General features: G+C 40.0%; 1 protein-coding gene across 1 annotated transcript in view; it reads right to left on the minus strand.

Annotated features, from left to right (window-relative positions):
- Positions 1-268: 268 nt before the first annotated feature.
- me2 (malic enzyme 2, NAD(+)-dependent, mitochondrial) overlaps positions 269-20,811 on the minus strand; it is a 99,298-nt gene continuing 78,755 nt past the window's right edge. Inside the window, exons 13-16 of the mRNA XM_072574281.1 lie at positions 15,985-16,087; positions 13,910-13,980; positions 12,690-12,788; positions 269-2,615 (exon numbers count right to left, since the gene is read on the minus strand). Of these exons, the coding sequence (XP_072430382.1) occupies positions 2,454-2,615; positions 12,690-12,788; positions 13,910-13,980; positions 15,985-16,087 (435 nt within the window). The 3' untranslated portion in view covers positions 269-2,453. The remainder of the gene's footprint in view (positions 2,616-12,689; positions 12,789-13,909; positions 13,981-15,984; positions 16,088-20,811) is intronic.

Below are 20,811 nucleotides of genomic sequence, written 5' to 3' on the forward strand. Positions count from 1 at the left end.
ATTTAAAAATATTCTGCTTTTCTGTTTTTACAAATAAAATGGATAAATTCCTGAAGGTTTTATTCCTCAAAAGAAATTATACATATTGATAATTATGTCAAAAGGAAGGTACATTTGACAATAATGTGACAAAACAACTGGGCCCTCAGAAAGCATGACAAATTTCAGTTCAGGTGGGACACTGTCAGAACTCTAAACAGCATGTTAAAAAGGAAATGGGTTCCTGTACTTAATTAGCTCTAAATTTTAACAAACACCAATACAAAAATATTGAAAAGACTGTTTTATTATTTCAGTAATAAGCAATTACAGACAAACACCAATACATAACACACGGACCATCAGGAATATGCCTATGTAGTTCACGTTCAATGTAAAGATTCCATGAAGAAAAAGGTGATAAATCACAAAGCCTACATTCCAAGGCAGGGCAGGGAATGGGAATAAGGAATCATGGTTTAAAAAAACAGTATGGTGTCAAGTAGTTAACACTGATCATCAATAAATAAAATCTTTACCATATGCAAGCAAATCTTTCAGTGCATTCCATTCTGGTAAATGTTTTGGTTAAACCAGAGACAAAGTTTTAGATAACTATTGCTAAGATCACAAAGTCTTATTTATTAAAAATAAATAATTTAAAGGCAGGATTTGAATTGGAAAGTGCTTTGAGAACCTTTCTCGTACACAGCTATTTCTTTCCATTATTTATTTAAACAGTGACATCACCGATCACAATTGTGTTTAAGCTTCAAAAAGGTATTACACAGCCATATTCATTTCAAAAGTTACTAATCTCAAAAAATACACATCTACACTTCACAGGTGCAGGTACATTCAACAGGCTCAAATCAACAGCCACAAAGTATACTAATACCATTCTAGCCCAATTCTTTGGAACAGCCTCCAGGATTTCTAAGTGACCAGAAATCGGGATAACTACAGGTTGTCAGGCAAACAAGAAATGATGGAAGAGGTAATCACTAAAGGCTTAAATGAGTGACTAGCTTGCTATCATTTAGTTTTCACCTTAGGAAAGTTCAAATTAATCCCATTTTGTTGATACTAGGAGCTCGTGCAGATTTAGAGCAAAGAGGTACAACACATGCAAAATTACAAACATTTTCCTTTATTGCTATTTGCCTCCTATGGATTCACAGTTTTTCCAACTTCACCTAAAGCCATCCTTTCCATTGTATAAAGACTCAGCCTTTGTAGCATAGCTACCAACACCAACTTAAAAGTGGAACAGACCTAACTGCCCCGTAATCTAGCATCCCCCTTAGCGACTACTCAAGAACTCTCACTTTTAATTTCATTCGTAGATAATGAATTAGGTAAAGGTATATTTTAAGCCAAAGATTTAGATCAGAAAGTTCCTACAGGAGCTTGTCAAATGTACTGTGAGGTAGGCCCAGACAACGGGCAGGATCGTTTGAGAAATGTGCAAAAAAGGGATCAGCTAGCACATTAACAGTAATTATGCATCTGTTGGCAGAATCATTAAAAGAAATCATGGCAACCAAAGCGGTGCTCTTGTTTTCCCTTTCAAATATCAGACTGCAAATTAATTCATGATACAAAAGCAAAATACCCTAAATCTGGAAAGAACATGCTAAACATTCTCAGTCAGGCAACACTGGTAGAGACTGGAACAGAAAAGCTTACTACTACTACTTGCAGATGTCACGAGATCCAAGAATTTCCAGAATTTCTGTTTTTAATCTTGTTTTCCTGACATTTGTCCTTTGAGTTCTGCATATAGTATCCAAAATATGATTCAATATGTAAAAATATTCAGAATCTTCAGGTATATCTTCGAACTATAAAGTTTAGAGTTTTAGAAAATGTCATTATTTCTTGTACACTTGCCATCCTTACACACAACATATAGTGAAGGGATGTAGAATTTCAGAGGAAAGGAGTGTCATAACTAATGCTTTTTTGATGATTTACCAGGAAAATACAGATTTCCAAAGGTGAGAGTGTATTTTTATTTGTAAATTCATGCCAAGGTACTGCAACACTGAATTTGGCCCAGTACCTGGACTCTTGTGTCCAAGTTGGAAACTTAAGATTTTAGCACACAATTGAGACAGATTGAGACACTCCTGCTTTGTTGGAGGGGCCATCTTTCAGGTTAAAGATTAGAGAAATCTGTATTTCAAGTTGGTAACTGTATTTGACACAGAACAATTTGGAACATCCTCAGACAATGAAAACCATTTAAACATAGTTCTTTCTTTCTTTAGATACAAATTGAATATTTCCTATGAATATTGACTAATGAAAAGTGAAAAACAGATCAAGTTAATAAAATCAATTTGCAAGATACAAAAGGAGGAGATTGGTAAGTTTGATAATTTAAAGAGTGGTCTGCTGCTAGCTGGATAACGTTCCTATTATTAGTAAACGAGATACATTAGAAGAAAACTTTTAAACATAGCATTGCACTACATCTTAGGTAGTCTTGTTGCAGACTCTGACCAATTGTAAACATCTGGAAGGAATGACTCATAGTCAGTCTTCCAGACCTTTGACAGAAAATACTTTTCTTTGTCCTCAGGTTCTGGGAACTCAAATGCCATCCCATTTGCATACAAGTATTCTGCAACCTATAAAGAGACCAAAACAACTTTTAAAAATTTAAGCATCACAGTGGAATATGCCAAGACGACACTATCTGCATTTACAAAGTTATAATATTAAAACTTTTACAGACAGCATACTTTTACAGACATTGGAAAGAAGGAAAAGAAAATGGCAAAATACAGATACTGCTAGAAAATCAGAGTACAATATAGCATCAACACAATAGGGAACAATGCCTCCTTCCCGAGGGAAGAGGTTTGTTGTCAAACAGGCAAAATGCAGGGAAGCACTCAAACAGCGTGCCAGATTGTCTTTTACTTTTTACACATCCCCACAAGGGCTGTGCAGTAGTCACTCTTCCCAATACTGTCTTGGACAGATGCATCTGCAGCTGGCAGATTGGTAAGGATGAAGTCAAGTATGTTTATTCCTCTGGTTCCCTCATCAACTGCTGTAGACCCAGACTAGCAGCTAAGCCCTTTTAGGGCCCTACCAGCTCCATCGGTAGTGCTGCTGATGAGCAACCTAGAGTACATTTTGCACACTGCCACCTCAGTTGAGGCATGACTTAGGATGTGTGGATTGGAAAAGTAGATTCCAAGGCAAGAGCGTAATTGATATGTGGAACTTGTTCAAGGAGCAACTATTGAGTGTCCTTGATAAGTACGTACCTATCAGGCAGGGAGGAAAGGGTCGTGTGAAGGAGCCGTGGTTTAATAAGGAGTTGGAATCCCTTGTTAAATGGAAGAGGGCGGCCTTTGTAAAGATGAGGCGTGAAGGTTCAATAGGGGCGATTGAGAGTTATAAGGTAGCCCGGAAGGACCTGAAGAGAGAGCTAAGAGCAGCAAGGAGGGGACATGAAAGGTCCTTAGTTGGTAGGATTAGGGAAAACCCTAAGGCTTTCTATAGGTATGTTAGGAATAAAAGAATGACTAGGGAAGGAATAGGTCCAATCAAGGATAGTAATGGGAAGTTGCGTGTGGAGGCTGAAGAGATTGGGGAGGCGCTGAATGAATACTTTTCGTCAGTATTCACTCAGGAACAGGACATTGTTGTCGATATGAATACTGAGGCACGAATAAGTAGAATGGATGGCTTTGAGATATGTAGAGAAGAGGTGTTGGAAATTCTGGCAAGGGTGAAAATAGATAAGTCCCCTGGGCCTGATTGCATTTATCCTAGGATTCTCTGGGAAGCAAGGGAGGAGATTGCAGAGCCATTGGCCTTGATTTTTGTGTCCTCTTTGTCTACAGGAGTAGTGCCAGAGGACTGGAGGCTAGCAAACGTGGTTCCCTTGTTCAAGAAGGGGAGTAGGGATAATCCTAGTAACTATAGGCCAGTGAGTCTCACTTCTGTTGTGGGCAAAGTCTTAGAGAGAATTATAAGGGATAGGATTTATGCACATCTGGATAAGAATGATGTGATCAAGGATAGTCAGCATGGTTTTGTGAAGGGCAGGTCGTGCCTCACAAACCTTATTGAATTCTTTGAGAAGGTGACGAAGGAGGTAGATGAGGGGAAAGCGGTAGATGTAGTATATATGGATTTTAGTAAGGCGTTTGATAAGGTCCCCCATGGTAGGCTACTGCAGAAAATACAGAGATATGGCATTGAGGGTGAGTTGGAGGTTTGGATTAGGAATTGGCTCTCTGGAAGAAGACAGAGGGTAGTAGTTGATGGCAAAGATTCATCTTGGAGTGCCGTCACTAGTGGTGTTCCGCAAGGATCTGTTTTGGGACCATTGCTGTTTGTCATTTTTATAAATGACCTGGAGGAAGGGTTAGAAGGTTGGGTGAGCAAGTTTGCGGATGATACGAAAGTCGGAGGAGTTGTAGACAGTGAGGAAGGATATGGCAGGTTACAGCGGGATATAGAGAAGCTGCAGAGCTGGGCAGAAAGGTGGCAAATGGAGTTCAATGTAGCTAAGTGTGAAGTGATTCACTTTGGTAAGAGTAATAAAAAGATGGATTACTGGGCTAATGGTAGACTACTTGGTAGTGTGGAAGAGCAGAGGGATCTTGGTGTCCATGTACACAGATCTCTGAAAGTTGCCACCCAGGTAAATAGTGCAGTGAAGAAGGCATATGGCGTACTGGCTTTTATTGGTAGAGGAATTGAGTTCCGGAGTCCTGAGGTCATGCTGCAGTTGTATAAGACTCTGGTGCGGCCGCTTCTGGAATATTGTGTGCAGTTTTGGTCGCCATACTATAGGAAGGATGTGGAGGCACTGGAACGGGTGCAGAGGAAGTTTAACAGGATGTTGCCTGGTATGGTAGGAAGATCCTATGAGGAAAGGCTGAGGCACTTGGGGTTGTTTTCTTTGGAGAAAAGAAGGTTTAGGGGTGATTTGATAGAGGTGTACAAGATGATTAGGGGGTTAGATAGGGTTGACAGTGAGAACCTTTTTCCGCGTATGGAGTCAGCTATTACAAGGGGGCATAGCTTTAAATTAAGGGGGGGTAGATATAGGACTGATGTTAGGGGTAGGTTCTTCACTCAGCGAGTCGTAAGATCATGGAATGCCCTGCCAGTAGCAGTAGTGGACTCTCCCTCTTTATGGGTATTTAAGCGGGCATTGGATAGGTATATGGAGGATAGTGGGTTAGTGTAGGTTAGGTGGGCTTTGATCGGCGCAACATCGAGGGCCGAAGGGCCTGTACTGCGCTGTATTGTTCTATGTTCTATGTTCTATGTTCTATGCTTCCTCCAAGTGTTGTTTGACACGATGGAGTATTAATTCATCAGCTGAGAGGGGATGGTATCTGGTAATCAGCAGGAGGTTCCTTACCCATGTTTATCCTGAAGCCATGAAACTTCATGAAGATTCCCAGGGCACCTCCCTCACGACTGTATACCACTGTACCTCCAACTCTGCTGAGCTGGTCCTGGCAGTTGGACAGGACATATTCAGAGATGGATATTGTGGTTTCTGGGACATTGTCTGTAAGGTATGAATTCCCTAAGTATGGCAATGTCAAGCTGTTGCTTGACTAGTCAGAGAGCTCTTCAAAAGTTTGGCACTAGCCCCCAGGAGGACACTGCAGAGTGGATAGGACTGTTTCTGTCACTGTCTTTTCTGGTGCCTTAGTCAATGCCGGATGTTTGATTTCATTTCTTTGTTGAGACTTCATAGCGATTGATACAAAGCAGTGGCTTGCTATGCCATTTCAGTTGGCATTTGAGAGTCACTGCTGTGGTCTGGAGTTACATGTAGGCTAGACCAGGTGAGGATGGCAGAATTCCTTCCCTGAAGGACATTAGTCATAGAATTTTATAACATTGTGTTTTTGAACCAGCCGCTGAAAACACTACCCAGCTTGTCCCACTCTCTAGCCTTATCTCTATAAGCCTTTAAATTCATCCCTTTCAAATATATATCCAGCTCTTTGAGACCTCATATGGTATCTACCTCCACTACTCTCCCAAGCAGGGCATTCCAAATCTCAACTGAGTAAAGAACTTTCTCATCTCACTCCTAGCTCTCTTGCTGACAATTTTGAAATTGTGACTCCTAGTTACTGACATACCAACTAGTGAAAATGGAGTATCTTTCTTTACTCTGCAAAAACTGTTCAAAATTTTAAACACTTCAACAAGATCACCTCTTAATATTTTCTACTCCAAAGAGAAATGGTCCAATTTCTCCCATTTTTCCTTGTGTATAAAATCCCTCATTCCTGGTATCATTCTAGTAAATCTTCTTTGAATTCTCTCCAGGGCTTTAACATCCTAGGGCAGCATGGTGTCTTAGTGGTTAGCACAGCTGCCTCACAGTGCCAGGGACTCAGATTTGATTCAAGTCACGGGTGTCTGTCCGTGTGGAGTTCGCACATTCTCCCAGTGTCTGCGCGTGTTTCTGCCAGGTATTCCAGTTTCCTTCTACAGTCCAAAGATGTGCATATTAGGTGGATTGGCCATGCTAAATTGCCCGTGGTGTGTAGGTATGTGCATTAGCCTTGGGAAATTCAGAGTTATAGGGATAAAGTAGGGGGATGGGTCTGGGCGGGACACTCTGGGAGAATTGTTAGATTCGTGGCAGCCATTTTGTCACATATTAAAAGTCTGGAAACCATATTGAATCTCATCTTAGTGCCTGCTTGCTAAAAGTTTGTGTTTTCCCATGCCCAGCTAAGATAGTTGGCCTTGCAGCTGTATGATACCGGATAAACAAATTCTTCTCTTTGCATAGAGCAATTCTTCTCTTTGCAAGAACCTATTGTATACTAACACCTGCTTATCAGCTACTAACCGGCACCGTTTGAAACAGACATTATGTGACTGAAGCAAATGACTGGGCAAGATGTCTAACTTGCTCATTATCCTGCAATTAACAGTTTGCTAATTGTTAATCAGTTCTGACCTATATAACCACGCAATGCTGCCTTGTCAGGATGAGGAGTGGCTATCTGATCAAGCTGGTTGCCTTGTCTCTCCCAGTGAGCTCATGAATAAATTAGTCAATACTCAAGGCTTTTGTGACACAGTATTTCTAAATTGGATCGCTATGAGCGAGTCACCCAATGCAAAAATTACTTTTTTCCCCAACAGATACTTGAAGGGTTGGTGTGGACCTTTGGACCAAATGGCCTGTTTCCACACTCAGGATTCTATGGTATTCTGTGGTATCCTTACTTAAATAAAAGGTGCTCAGAATCGAACACAGTACTCCAAATGTGGTCAAACCAATGATTCATAAAGGTGCAACATCACTTCCTTGCTTTAGTAAGCCAAAAGGATTTTTCCCATAATAGTTTCATGGTCATCATTAGATTCTGAATTCCAACTATTTTTTTGCTAAATTCAAATTCCACCACCTGCATGGACAGATATGAATCCAGGTCCTCAGAACATTAACTGAGTTTGAGAGTTAATAGTCTAGTACTAGGCCATTGCTTCCCCTGCTAATGAAAGGCTCTTCAATCTCTCATACCCACTCACTGACAGGAGGTGGTCAAAATCCTGGAATTGCCTCCCTAAAATCATTGCGGGCCAACCTACACAGGAGGACTGCAGCAGTTCAAAGTGGCAGCTCACCAACACCTTCAAGGGCAATAAATGCTGGCCAGCCAGTGGCACCCACATCCAATGAGTGAATTAAAAGCAAAGGATGAAATGGTAACGTTGCAAGATTTCACTGCTTATGGTTTATTGTAATTGTATTCCAGAAGCCTGATTCAAAAAATTAGTTTAAATCCTGTTTTGGCAGTGCAAAAATTTGAATTTTAATTAGTATTGAATCTTATATCAGCAGTAGGAAACTTATTGCAGGAGATTCTTAGGGATAGGACTTACTCACATTTGGAAAAATATGGACCTATTAGCAATAGGCAGCATGGTTTTTGTGCAGGGAAGGTAGTGTCTTAAACTTGATTGAGTTTTTTGAGGAAGTGACAAAGATGATTGATGAGGGCAAGGTGATAGATGCTGTCTACATGGACTTCAGCAAAACCTCTGACAAGGTCCCTCATGGAAGGCTGGTACGAAAGATGAACTCACATGGGATCAATAATGAGATGGTAAGATGGATACAGAACTGGTTTAAACATAGAAGACAGAACTATGGTGGAAATGCATTTTTTGCAACTGGAGGTCTGTGACCAGTAGTGTTCCGCAGGAATGTGTTGGGTCAGTGTATGCAATGATTCTGGGGATAATGCAGGTAGCTTTATTAGTAAGCTTGAGGATGACAAAAAGCTGTGGATAGTGAGGAGGATTGCCACAAGATACAGCAGGATATAAATATAAAGCAGGCTGGAGACTTGGGCCAAAAATGGCAGATGGAGTTTAACCCAAACAAATGCGAGGTAATGCATTTGAAAGATCTAATTCAAGGGAAGTATAGAGTAAATAACAGAAACATCAATAATAGTGTTAGTAGACAGACAGGTCCATGTTTCCCTGAAAGTAAAGGGAAAACAAGGTGGTCAAGGCAGCACAAGTCATGCTTGCCTTCACTGGTCAGGGCACAGTATAAAAATTGGCAGGTCATGTTGCAGCTACATAGAACTTTAGTTAGGCCACATTTGGAATATTGTGTACAGTTTGGGTCACCACGCTACCAGAAGGATGTGGATGTTTTGCAGAGGATACAGGAACTGTTTACCAGGATGTTGCCTGGTTTGGAAGGTATTAGCTATGGAGGAAAGATTGGTTTGTTTCCACTTGAACTTCAAAATGTGACTGGCAGTCTGATAGAACTTTACAAAATTAAGAGAGGAGTGATAGAATGGACAATCCTTTTCCCAAGGCAGAAATGTCAACTATTAGGGGATATGGGGGTAGTGTAGAGTTCAAAGGAGATATAAGATGCTAAGTTTTATTTCCCCAGAGGACAGTAAGTGCCTGGAATGCACCGCCAGACGTGGTGGTAGAGGCATACAATAACAATGTTTAAGATGCATCTTGACAGATACATGAATAGACAGGGAACAAAGGGATGCAGACTGCATAGAGGCAAAAGGCTTTTAGTTCAGAAAGCCAGCATGCGTCAGCACAGCCTTGGTAGACCGAAGGCCCCCTTCCTGAGCTCCTTTGTTGGAAGCAAAGTGGCAGTGAAAACAGCTGTAAGGCAATGGTTTGTCATATAAACCAAATTGGTTCATGTATCAAATACCAGCCTATTCAGCATTGTTCACAATTCAAGAATAAATGTTTTTTTGGAAATGAAAAGGGGACAGAGGATAAGAAAATAGGACATCACATTAATGAAATTTGTATATTCAGTTGACAAATTACAAGGATGAAGAACGTAATTTCTGATGCTCATTTAAAAAAAACTAAAAACATAGAAACAGCTGTCTACCATTCAAAACCCCTGACCTGTTCTGCCACAATAGGTTCTGCTATTGATTGGATCATACCTAACTTGTCTCTCAACTCCATTACCTGCCTTTGCTCCATATTGTGTAATACTTAACCTTAGCTGACAAAGTATCAGTGTCGATCTTCAAAATACTGACTCAGACTCTTCAGAAAATGAGTTCTAGACTTTCACCACCCTTTGTATGAAAGAATGCTTCCTGATTTCCTTTATACACGGCCTAGGTTAATGCTGCCTTGTTTGGACTCACTCAGAGAAAATGTGCACAGAGAAACTACACCACTGATATCTACTGATTTGCTACCCATGCATTTGTGCATTTGCGAGGTCGGCCCTGGATCCTTTTTTTCTCATTGACTTATTTGGTTTGATCACACAGCCTTTGTGGTATGTTAAAGAGTTACAAAGGGAGCAGTATCGGTGCTTTGCTGTCCACAATCAGTGTCGCTATTCCCTGTGGATAACAAGGATAAGGCTGCATTAAATGATTTTCCCAGGTAAATGCGAGGGGGGGCATTTTGGAAGATCAAGTACAAATGAAAATTATACAGTGAATAGCGAACCCTTAGGAGCATTGATACACAGAGGGATGTGTGCGCACAGGTCTATAGATCACTGAAGGTGTCAGGGCAGGTAAGTAACGTCATAAAATAGGCCTAAAGCATAAAGAATAAAAAGATAGACAAGTTATGCTGTAGCTTTATAGAACTGTAATTAGGTCACATTTGGAATATTGCATACAGTTCTGGTTGTTCCCATACTACCAGAAGGATGTGGACGCTCTGGAGAAGGTAAAGAAAAGGCTGATATGGGGGAAGTTTAGCTCTGAAGGTTGGATAGACTGGGTTTGTTTTCACTGGAAATGCAGGAAATTGAAGGGGTGACCTGATAAAAGTTTATAAGATTCTGAATGGCATGTATACAGCAAGAGGCTTTTTCTCAAGGTGGAGGGGTCAATTTATAGGGGACACAGATTCAAGGCGTGGGGTGGGGGGGGGGGAAAGAAGAAAGATGTTTAAAAATATGTGCAAGGCAATTTTCCCCCACAAAGGGTGGAGTGTGCCTCGGAGGTGGTGGAAAGAGACACACCAACAGCATTCAGGAAGCACCTGGACAAATACATGAATAAGAAGGGAATAGAGGGATACGGATGCTGTAAGTGAAGACAGTTATAGAATGGAAGGGCAAAATGTGGTGGCGCAAGCTTGGAGAGGCAAAGGCAGGGTGGGGGTGTCTGTCTAAAATGGATGTGTGAGGCAAGTCTTTCACTCAAGTGTGCTCAGTGCTTGGAACCTGCTCCAGAGGCTGGAAGCAGACACAATAGCAGCATTCAAGAAGCACCTGGTTGAATACAAGAATAGGGAGGTGATAGAGGGATGTGGATCCTCTAAGTGTTGACAGTTTTAGTACAGAAGAGCAAAAACGTGTCAGCGCAGTCTTGGAGGACTGAAGGGTCAAACAGTAAAGTGGAGTACACCATAAAGAGGAAGATACTGAGAGGGGTAGATGACGTACTGGTTGAACTGCATACATTCATGTAGAACTCGGAGCTCAAAAACTGCATGAATTTATGTAAGACTCTGTTATCTCACTTTTTAGATTAGAATCAATCTAAACATCAGGTCATAGACAGAGAACACAGGGGGCTAACACCTTCAACATATTGTCTAGCTGTCACCATTGTTAACAGCTAACTCGAGAATGCAACTTTAAAAAAAAGGCTTTTATGATTTACACATGAAAGAATACAGTGATAGTTTCACTTCTAACAGATGAAAGGCTTAACAGACAATCAATTCTTCAATGTATAATTTCAGTTACATCACACTGCAAATTTTTGCTATAAATTCTGTGTTACGATCGAGCCCTCCACTATCACCTGATGAAGGAGCGACGCTCCGAAAGCTAGTGTGCTTCCAATTAAACCTGTTGGACTATAACCTGGTGTTGTGAGATTTTTAACTTGGTTGATCTGGGTGTGCCAGTGCACAGGACCCTGAAGGTTGCAGTAGTACAGGTAGATAACATTGTCAAGATGGCATATGGAATGTTCTCCTTTATTGGCAGAGCCATAGAATACAGAAAGAGAGACATAATGATGAAATTGTATAAGATACTGATGAGGCTGCAACTGGAGCATTGTGTGCAGTCTGGTCACCACATTACAGGAAGGACATAATTGCCCTGGAGATCGTGCAGAAAAAAATCACTAGAATGTTGCCAGGGCTGGAGAGCTGTAGTTATGAGGAGAGATTGGAGGGACTGGGTTTTTTTCCCTTGAAACAGAGAAGGTTAAGGGATAACATGATTGAGGGATACAAAACTGTGAGCAGTAGAGATAGAGATAGAGTAGACAGGAGGAACCTTTTTCCCTTAGCAGACAGTCCAAAAAACATGGATCATAGACTCCAGCAAAGGATTAGAGGGCACATGAGGAAAAACATTTTTAGGCAGAGGGCGGTAGGTGTCTGGAATTTGCTGCCTGAGTTGGGGATGGAGGCAAAGACCCCAACCTCTTAAAGTACTGATACAGGTACTCAAGTGCTGTAAGCTGCAGAGCTCTTGGCCAAGTGCAGGAAAATGGGATTAGAAAGGGCATCTGGGTGTCTTTGGATCATCACTGACAAGATGGGCTTAATGTCCCCCTCACCCTGTGCTGTACCATTTCTGTGGTTCTCTAGATTGGATTAGTTTGGAATGGCATCACGGTCAGCATAGATAAGGTGGGCCAAAAGGTATGTTCCTCTGCTGTATTGTTCGGTGTCCTATAAAATTTTGTCTAAATGTCTACTTATCTAATGCCATCAAATCTGTTTGCTCCTCCACAATATCTAGTCTCACAATATCAAGTGCACTGCACTACATTGACTTTTGCAAAAACTTATGAAATCAAATCTTATTTTAAAACTGAATAGTTATAATAGAAAACAATATGGGGTAAAAGTTGTGTTTTCATATTCAAAACAGTATATTAACCAGTCCAACATGCAGGACGGCTGAAATTAATATCCTGAAAAACTTATACTAACTAATGATGCACTCCCAACACTGGTGAAAATGCAGCTTGATGTACACAGGCAGAAATAATAAAATCAGGAAAATCATAACTCTCCATTTTCTAACTGTGGAATTTTATTTCTCCAAAGTGACAAAAATAAAATCAGAACTTTGACTACAGATATGGACCTACACAATATAGACAAAATAGGCACCTGTCCCATTACACTTTGATATAGTTAAAAAGTAGTATACTTTCAGTTTAAAAAAAGATGCTCACCTTAGCTGCAGTATGAATGGAGACTTTACGGATCTGAGACAGTGGTGGATAAAGGCGCCCTTGGGTTAATTCATCGTTGGTCACCTGCTCAGCCAGTGCCTACAGAAAAATTACATGAGGAACTGTAAGACATTACAAATACTCTTACTATACTGCAGATTTAATGAATTTCAGCAGAACACTGCTAACAATTTCCTAGTGGATAAATAATTTAAATTTTAAAGCAATTACTTCTGATCATTGTAGATTTAGCACTACACATTTATTAGATCTTAAATCTACTAGCCCTCAACTTTACTTTGAAGCAGGCAGTGAATGGCAGAAGTGTATGCCACAAAGGGTAAGGAAGCAGGACTGGCTTTCAAAATTAATTTGCATTTGCCAATAGGCCTCACTTTTGCCCAGACCATCACCCTGCCCCTCTCAAAAATCATTGGCGTAACTTTTTTAGCTTCCTCTTCCCAGTGAGTACTCCAACTTTTATCCATTGGGAAAACCACATCAGCTTTTGTGCTTAGAAATGCTAAAATTGAAACCAGGTTCCTGTTACATCATGGGGACCTGACATGTAAATGAAAAGGAACACAAAGACAGCTTTGGGAAGTGGCCTAGTCAGCTGCTTGGTGAACTTCCAAAGTACACTTTAAACTTTCCATTGGGCTCCTATCATCTTTCACTTTGGCCCATTTTCTGCTCAGCTGCAAGTGTTAAAACCATTTTTTTTTTCAATTTTGAAATTCAATCTTGAGTTTAAAATTAATTTCAAGATATGGCTGCTTTACAAATTCTAAATTATGCAGTCAAACCCAGCATAGATGATGAGGGGGTTGGGAATGATTTTGAAGTCACATTGAAAAATCTTGGGATATCATTTTACTTCCTCTTCCACCCAAGTGTCAGAACCTTTGAAATTTATGATAACTGGACCATAAAAATATTACTGGAGGAAGTCGATACTGGTGATTCTTCAGCAAAAGATAGAGCTCTTTTTAAGACAAATAATTTAAACTAAGAGATTTTTACACACACTTAAATGCAGATAAAGAGCAAAGTCATCCTAGTGACAACTGGCCACTAGTCAGTTGAAATCTGAAGTTATTTAGCATCTGCTTAGGATGCTCGTATTAAACCTTCAGCTAACATTAAATGACATGTTTTGTGCAAGAAACCTTTGTGCCTCCAAGTCCACATATTCCAGTACTTTTTTTGTTTCCACAAACCTTTGCAGCTGTCAAGAAAACGTGACTGCTGATAGTACGAACCCCAACAAGAATTACAGCCAGTGCCACACCTGCAATTAACAAGCACAACTTTAGTGACAGTCATCTTATTGTACAAGTGGACAGTAATCCTGCATAGACATTTGTATTTAGAGAAAACAAAGTAGAATATGAAATCCCACAGCAACAAAAGTTCATGGTTCAAGTCAGTATCCTTCAATGAGAAACAGATGTTAGAGGGATAACAGGTTTTAAGAAAGGATGCATTTATAGTCATTGGTACTGCTAAATGGAACACTGTGCGCACACACACACACAAAATCAGAATGCCATTATTAACAAAAAAAACTTCTACTCTGGGTACCTGCAACCTAACTGTCTAGAAAGTTTTAAAAATTTGAAATGACAATAATCTCATTTGGGAGTCACAATTCATTTTACTTTCAATTAACAAAATGCCACTCTGCCAAAGTGGGTAATGGAGACCGCCGAATATTTGATTTAAACAAGGCTATTATTATCACAGCACTTACTTTTGAATCAGAAATATTTTGCATGAAGAGAAATTGGATAGTTTCAATCATCAAGAGCTGGTGAAGTCATGGTTGCAACTATGTATTTGCACAGATGGAATATGGTTCCATATTTAATGGCAATGCCCTGCATTCGGCATACATACCAGAACAAAAGGTCCAGAAGAGGGTGGAAGGTAGCCCACATTAAATGGAAGAGGGGTAATGGTACGATGCAAAATGTGGTAGTAATGGGACAAGAAAAGGAACAAACAAGAGGAAGTGCAAATTGAAAAGTATCCTCATGCTTTCCACCCTATTACAGATATTTCCTTCTATTCTTTCACCTTTACCTTTCCCCGTCCTCAATTAAAACCTGTTAGATTTTTAGTTTGTTCCAGTTCTGATAAAAGGCCAGAAATATGAAGCTTGCACTCCCTCCCCTCTACACGAATGCTTCCAACTGGAATACTTATTGCATTTTCTGCTTTTATTCCATTAACTAAATGTTACATACTGAAAACAGTAAACACTAATTCAGACAATATTTCTGATTAGATTTTCATTGAAAAGAATTTCTATTGCAGAAAATGATTTTCAAAGTTAATTGCAAGTTATAAACAGTTTTAGTGTTATGTTAGAGTGCTGCAACTTGTGGTTTTTAAATAGGCAAAAATATCTCAACAGTAATTGCCTGCTAATTTTTAGTTTTCTTTTTTAGGCCTACTGCCCAGTACACCTTTACACGTCAGAACAAAACAAATCTCCATTTGGAAAGAAAACAAATCCAAAATGGAGATTGAAAACTGAATAAAAATGAGGTCTGAAAATAAAAACAAATATTTATCTCTCCATTTGCAAAAATCAACATTCATAAATACTTGGATGGTTAACAAAAGCAAACAACTAGCAGAGAAAAGAAAAATGTATTTATTGTGGATGAAGGAAAGTTTGATGGTGCAAAAAGGGAAAAATGAATTAACGTGGTGATTTTTTTAAACTGTTGAACTCAAAGCACTTTGCAGCCAATGAGATACTTATTTAAGTGTACTCACTGTAGAAGACACAGTCGTCAAGCCAAATGCTGTACTATTGATCGTGGGATAAATACTGGTCAGAACACTGGGATAATTCCCCTGCTCTTCAGAGTAGCATCGTAGGACCTTTTACATCCACCCAATCAGGTAGGTGGGGGCTGGATTTAATGCCTCAACTGAAAGACATCTCCAGGAGTGTACTGCTTTCTCAGTACTTCATTGGAACATCATTCTTGTTTTTTTTAAAATTCAAGCCTTGGAATAGGACTTGAACTCAAAACCTTGTGACTGGGTGGCAAGAGTGCCACTAAGTAAGTAATAGCTGTTGCACCAACTTCGGCAGAGAATCTTAAAAAATAGACCATGTTAACTGAATTATTTGAGATAGAGAGCAAAGAATAACCTATTCTCAAAATACGACAGGGTAGTGATGAACAAACTAACAAAATATATCAGATAATATTAGTGAGCTTAAACCATATCAAAGAGTTTTAAGTAAGCACAAATGCAAATACACTGTACTAACCAGGGAAGATATACGCATTATTTCCTTGTCCTGGTTGAAATACACGTCCATCAGCCAGAGTCACTGGGTCAAATGGACTACCACTAGCAAAAAGGCACCTTCCCTATAAAACAAGCAATTAAAAAAAAACAAATTTAGCATCTTACTTTACTTTAGATGCAAGTAACTTTGCCATTAAACTTCATGTTTTCCAAGTGCAAGTCATGTTTCGGAATTTAGTATCACAAATGTTTGAAGGAAAAAACCTTCATTTAAAGGCTAGGGTATTTGAAGGGAAGACAAAAGGCATTTAAAACACTCCTCACAGTCCAATGAAGTTCAGGAAGTAAAAATAAGACATACAGACTGACGTTTTTTAACAACTGAAAGCAAGCATTTGTCAGACTTAGAAACTGAAAAATCTGAGAGCATTGCACGGTCTTTTGCAAAGTGAAGATTCTTGAAGTGTAGTCGTAAAGCATTTGACACAGTAACAATCACAGCCAAAGAGCTAAATAAGTGATTGTAAAAGGAAAATGCAGACTGAAATAAAACAAAGAACTGCAGATGCTGGAAATCTGAAACAAAAACAGATATTGCTCAAGAAACTAAGCATGGAGTTGAAAAATGTGGTGCTGGAAAAACACAGCAGGCCAGGCAGCATCTGAGGAGCAGGAGTATCGACGGTTCAGGCATAAGCCCTTCTTCAGGAATGAGGGTGGTATGCCAAGCAGGCTGAGATAAAAGGTAGGGGGAGGGGTGCTGGGAATACGATAGGTGGAAGGAGGTGAGGGTGAGGGTGGTAGGCCGGAGAGGGGGTGGGTGCGGAGAGGTTGGGAAGATGATTGCAGGTCAAGAGGGTGGTGCTGAATCAGAGGGCTGGGACAGAGATAGGGTGGGGAGAGGAAATAAGGAAGCTGGAGAAATCTACATTCATCCAGTGTGGTTGGAGGGTTCCTAGGCGGAAGATGAGGTGCTCTTCCTCCAGGTGTTGTGTGGCCAGGGTCTGGCGATGGAGGAGGCCAAGGACCTGCATGTCACTGGCAGAGTGGGAGGGGGAGCTAAAATGTTCAGCCACGGGGCGGTTGGTGCGGGTGTCCCAGAGGTGTTCCCTGAAACGTTCCGCAAGTAGACAGTCTGTCTCCCCAATGTAGAGCAGACCACATCAGGTGCAGTGGATACAGCAAATGATGGTGTGGAGGTGCAGGTGAATTTGCAAGAAACTCAGCATGTCTGGCAACATCTGAGGAAAGAAAGCAGAGTTAACGTTTTGAGTCTAGTGACCATCAGAATTCTGGAAAGTGCAGAGTCATTAAGATGGTAAATCTGACAGCATCAACTATTATTATTTTCCTGAAAACAACATAAATTTCTGGGATTTTTCAAATTGTGATGAAGACTCATTATTGATTAGAATTTGGAAACTTGTGTTCTGCGTGTTTTCACTAAATGTTAATGCGAAAGTGGAAAATTCTGCTTGTAAGGGTGTTAGAGAGAAGCCCTCAAAAGATTGAAGTAATATTTAGATATGCATTTGTAAGGCCAAGGCATAAATGACTATGGACCAAATGCTGAAAAATGGGATTAGATTAGATTTCTGTTTTGACTGACATGACTATGATGGGCTGAAAGGCCTTTTCCTGTGGTGTAGATCTCAATGACTCTCTAGAGGGGAGGAATGAGTGTGTGTGTTCAGTCTAATTTGTATTTTTACACTGTGTACATTAAGAGGAGAATGACACGGTTTCAGTTTCATTCTTGAGCTCAGAGTGGTATGGTTTGTCTGAAAATTTGTTTGCTTATTTAAGATTTTTGAGGTAAGAATTCAGAACAATAGGTAGAGGAGACAAAAAAATGAATTGGGCCATTGCCTAGCAACAAAATCTCCTTTGATACAGGGAGACCAAGACATAAACAAGTTAATTTAGAAAGGTAACATGGGTTTCATTTTAGAAAGGAGGGGGTCATTCAGAGAGAAAAGACCAGCAATGCAGTTTAATAGTGCCCAAAATAGTCAGGGCAGAAGAAACCCTGAAAGCTAATATCCTTAAGAAATTAGCTCCAGAAGCAGAAGGCTGTGAAAGCAGAGTTTGGGAACCCATGTTAAAAAGTATTTTAGCAGCTTTATTAACATCCCTTCCTCAGTCCCTTAAATAAAGGAACAAGAGTTTGCTTAAAAGAAACAAATTAAATCTGTGCCAACTAATTTTTAACTGGAAGGGTGAACCCTGAGGTTTGAGGAGCTGCAAGGATGCCCTTGATGGTAAAATGGCTGAATCTTGATTTCTGATATATGGAATAAAGATGTATCATATCATTCTTATACTATAGAATAGTTTTTTTCCCTTTCGTGTGTAATAAGGTTTGATGTTCTTTCATTAGAAGTATTTTAGCAGCTTTTCATGAATATGATCAGTGAACAACCACAGTACACAAATAGCAAAATTAAAACTTATGGCTGATCAAGCTAGGTCTCATTCTGACTTGTCCAATATTACCATCACCTGGGATCATTATAAAATACACAGTTAAACACTCAAATCCAAAAGTTGTTGAAATTGATTGTATACATCTCCAATGAGGTCAGAATACACTAAAATCAAACAGAAGTCATTTGAACTGATTTTTACACTGTGATACTAAGTATATGTGTAAGGTATAAGCAGGCAGGGAAAGAGTTAAGTTCTGAGTTTTGTGAAACAAGAAGTTCAGCTAAGTATGACTCAAATCAGATAAAAACTTGCAGTTAACAATGGGATGCTGGAGGCAAGGGTGATGGTTAACAAGGTGGAAAAGCAGTCATTATCAGAGCCATTTAACAATATTGGAAGCATTCTGTATGTAAGGTCAGTTTAACAAGGTGAAAAGTATTAATTATGTGAAGGCAGTTATTCATTGTGTAACAGCAGATGGCATAATTTTTATTGTTGATGCTCACTGATTGTAATGGTCCCCCAATTAATACATACATTGCCTTATCTGGATGCTCCTCCCTGTAAAATGACAATATAGTTCACTGAGAAACTGTTCTTTTAGAGAAGACCATGAACTCATGTCCTGTGCACATGGGTAATTGTTCTCTCCCTCCAGGGTCTGGTATACAGATGAAAAGGTAAAACTACACTGCGACTCTCAGCTATTTGCTTTGACTGAGGTGGGGGGAAATGTGACGACAATATTGGTGTAGTTGGCAGAATCCAAACGAATAGTTACGATTGGATGGTGCCAGTGACCACCTGGAACATCGGTGTGTCAAGACAGATAGTCCCACAAGGTAAGGTTTTAAACCTTGGTCGCTCTCTATATTCCTGTGTGCTGGAGACAGTCCCCTTGTTCAATTGTTCTCTATCCTATGGATTCCTTGAACTGTAATAACTTTAGTCAAGAGACAGTTTTGCAAGCAAGCTGGCAGGCAAAGGTTCAAGTCCTCTTGGGGGGGGGGGGTGGAAAAGAGGGTGTGAGATGGAGGTTAGAGTCCTCTGCGCAGTACTGGGGTTCGAGTCCCCTGGGGTGGGTTGATTTGAGGTTGGATTCCTCTACACTGTGCTGAAATTCAAGCTCTGTATTTAATTGGGATTTGAGCTTGCTGCATTTAGTTGGGGTCCTACCCCCTGTGAGGAGTAAAGTGAAAAAGGGGTTAAAGTGCCCGAGTGGCAAAACTTGAGGTTTTGAGTCTTTGTTCTGGTGCAAGAGAGTGGCTTGGACTGTGGCACCATGTGGTCTGCTGCGATGGCTTTCTCTTTTCATAAATGTAATTTCAGTGAGAGGTTGCAAAAGAGAGATGCTGAAATTAAGGCTGTACTAATACTTGGGTTGAAAAGGTAAAATTTCAATGTAAATTGTGCTATGCTCAGTGTGTTTGATGGTCAAAAATTTTGATTGTTAAAATCCTGGTTCAGAAAATCCTTTTAAGTAACTGTTTGCCTTGTTTGAATCAGGAACTCAATTCAATGTGTTTTGTGGGTTACGTAATAGATTTTGTTGTTACATTGAAATTTTTAAAAGGACATAATGTTGTACAATTATCAAACTTATAACCTTAAAGTAAATTGGCTGCTTTGAAGCCCTGAATTGTTTCAAATTCTACAACGTCTGTTTTAAAAAAAACTTTGGGTCAGTTGGTCATGCTTTAGCCAGATGAGGGTATTGTATTATAATATCTTTGCTGCTGTGCATTTAATGCAGACTGCTCACAAAAAGAAGAGTGCACTTTTTGTTTGATGTTTTGTTAAGATTTTCTAGAAAATTTAGAACTGGAGGCTGAGCTATTTCTTAGATTAGATTAGATTACTTACAGTGTGGAAACAGGCCCTCCGGCCCAACAAGTCCACACCGCCCCGCCGAAGCGTAACCCACCCATACCCCTACATCTACATCTACCCCTTACCTAACACTACGGGCAATTTAGCATGGCCAATTCACCTAACCTGCACATCTTTGGACTGTGGGAGGAAACCGGAGGAAACCCATGCAGACACGGGGAGAACGTGCAAACTCCACACAGTCAGTCGCCTGAGGCGGGAATTGAACCCGGGTCTCCGGCGCTGCGAGGCAGCAGTGCTAACCACTGTGCATTTCAATTCTATTAATTATTGTTAAGACTTCATTGACCCCTTTCATATTGCAAGTTCAAAGCATGTTGATCTCTACCAAAATTGCCACTGTAATTTCGACCGTTTTATTTCAGAAGCTTCATTTGGAGAAAATATTTTAAAATATTCAGCATTTGTTTCCCACGAATATTTGAGATTTAAATCTGAAATGAAATTGCCTCTTCAATTGCTAAAGCACAGGAAACATTCTGTTGTTTTCTTGCTGTTCCAGACTTTTGAAATACTTATCCTGACT

The sequence above is a fragment of the Chiloscyllium punctatum genome, chromosome 1, assembly GCF_047496795.1.
Source record: "Chiloscyllium punctatum isolate Juve2018m chromosome 1, sChiPun1.3, whole genome shotgun sequence".
NCBI classification, from domain to species: Eukaryota; Metazoa; Chordata; class Chondrichthyes; order Orectolobiformes; family Hemiscylliidae; genus Chiloscyllium; species Chiloscyllium punctatum.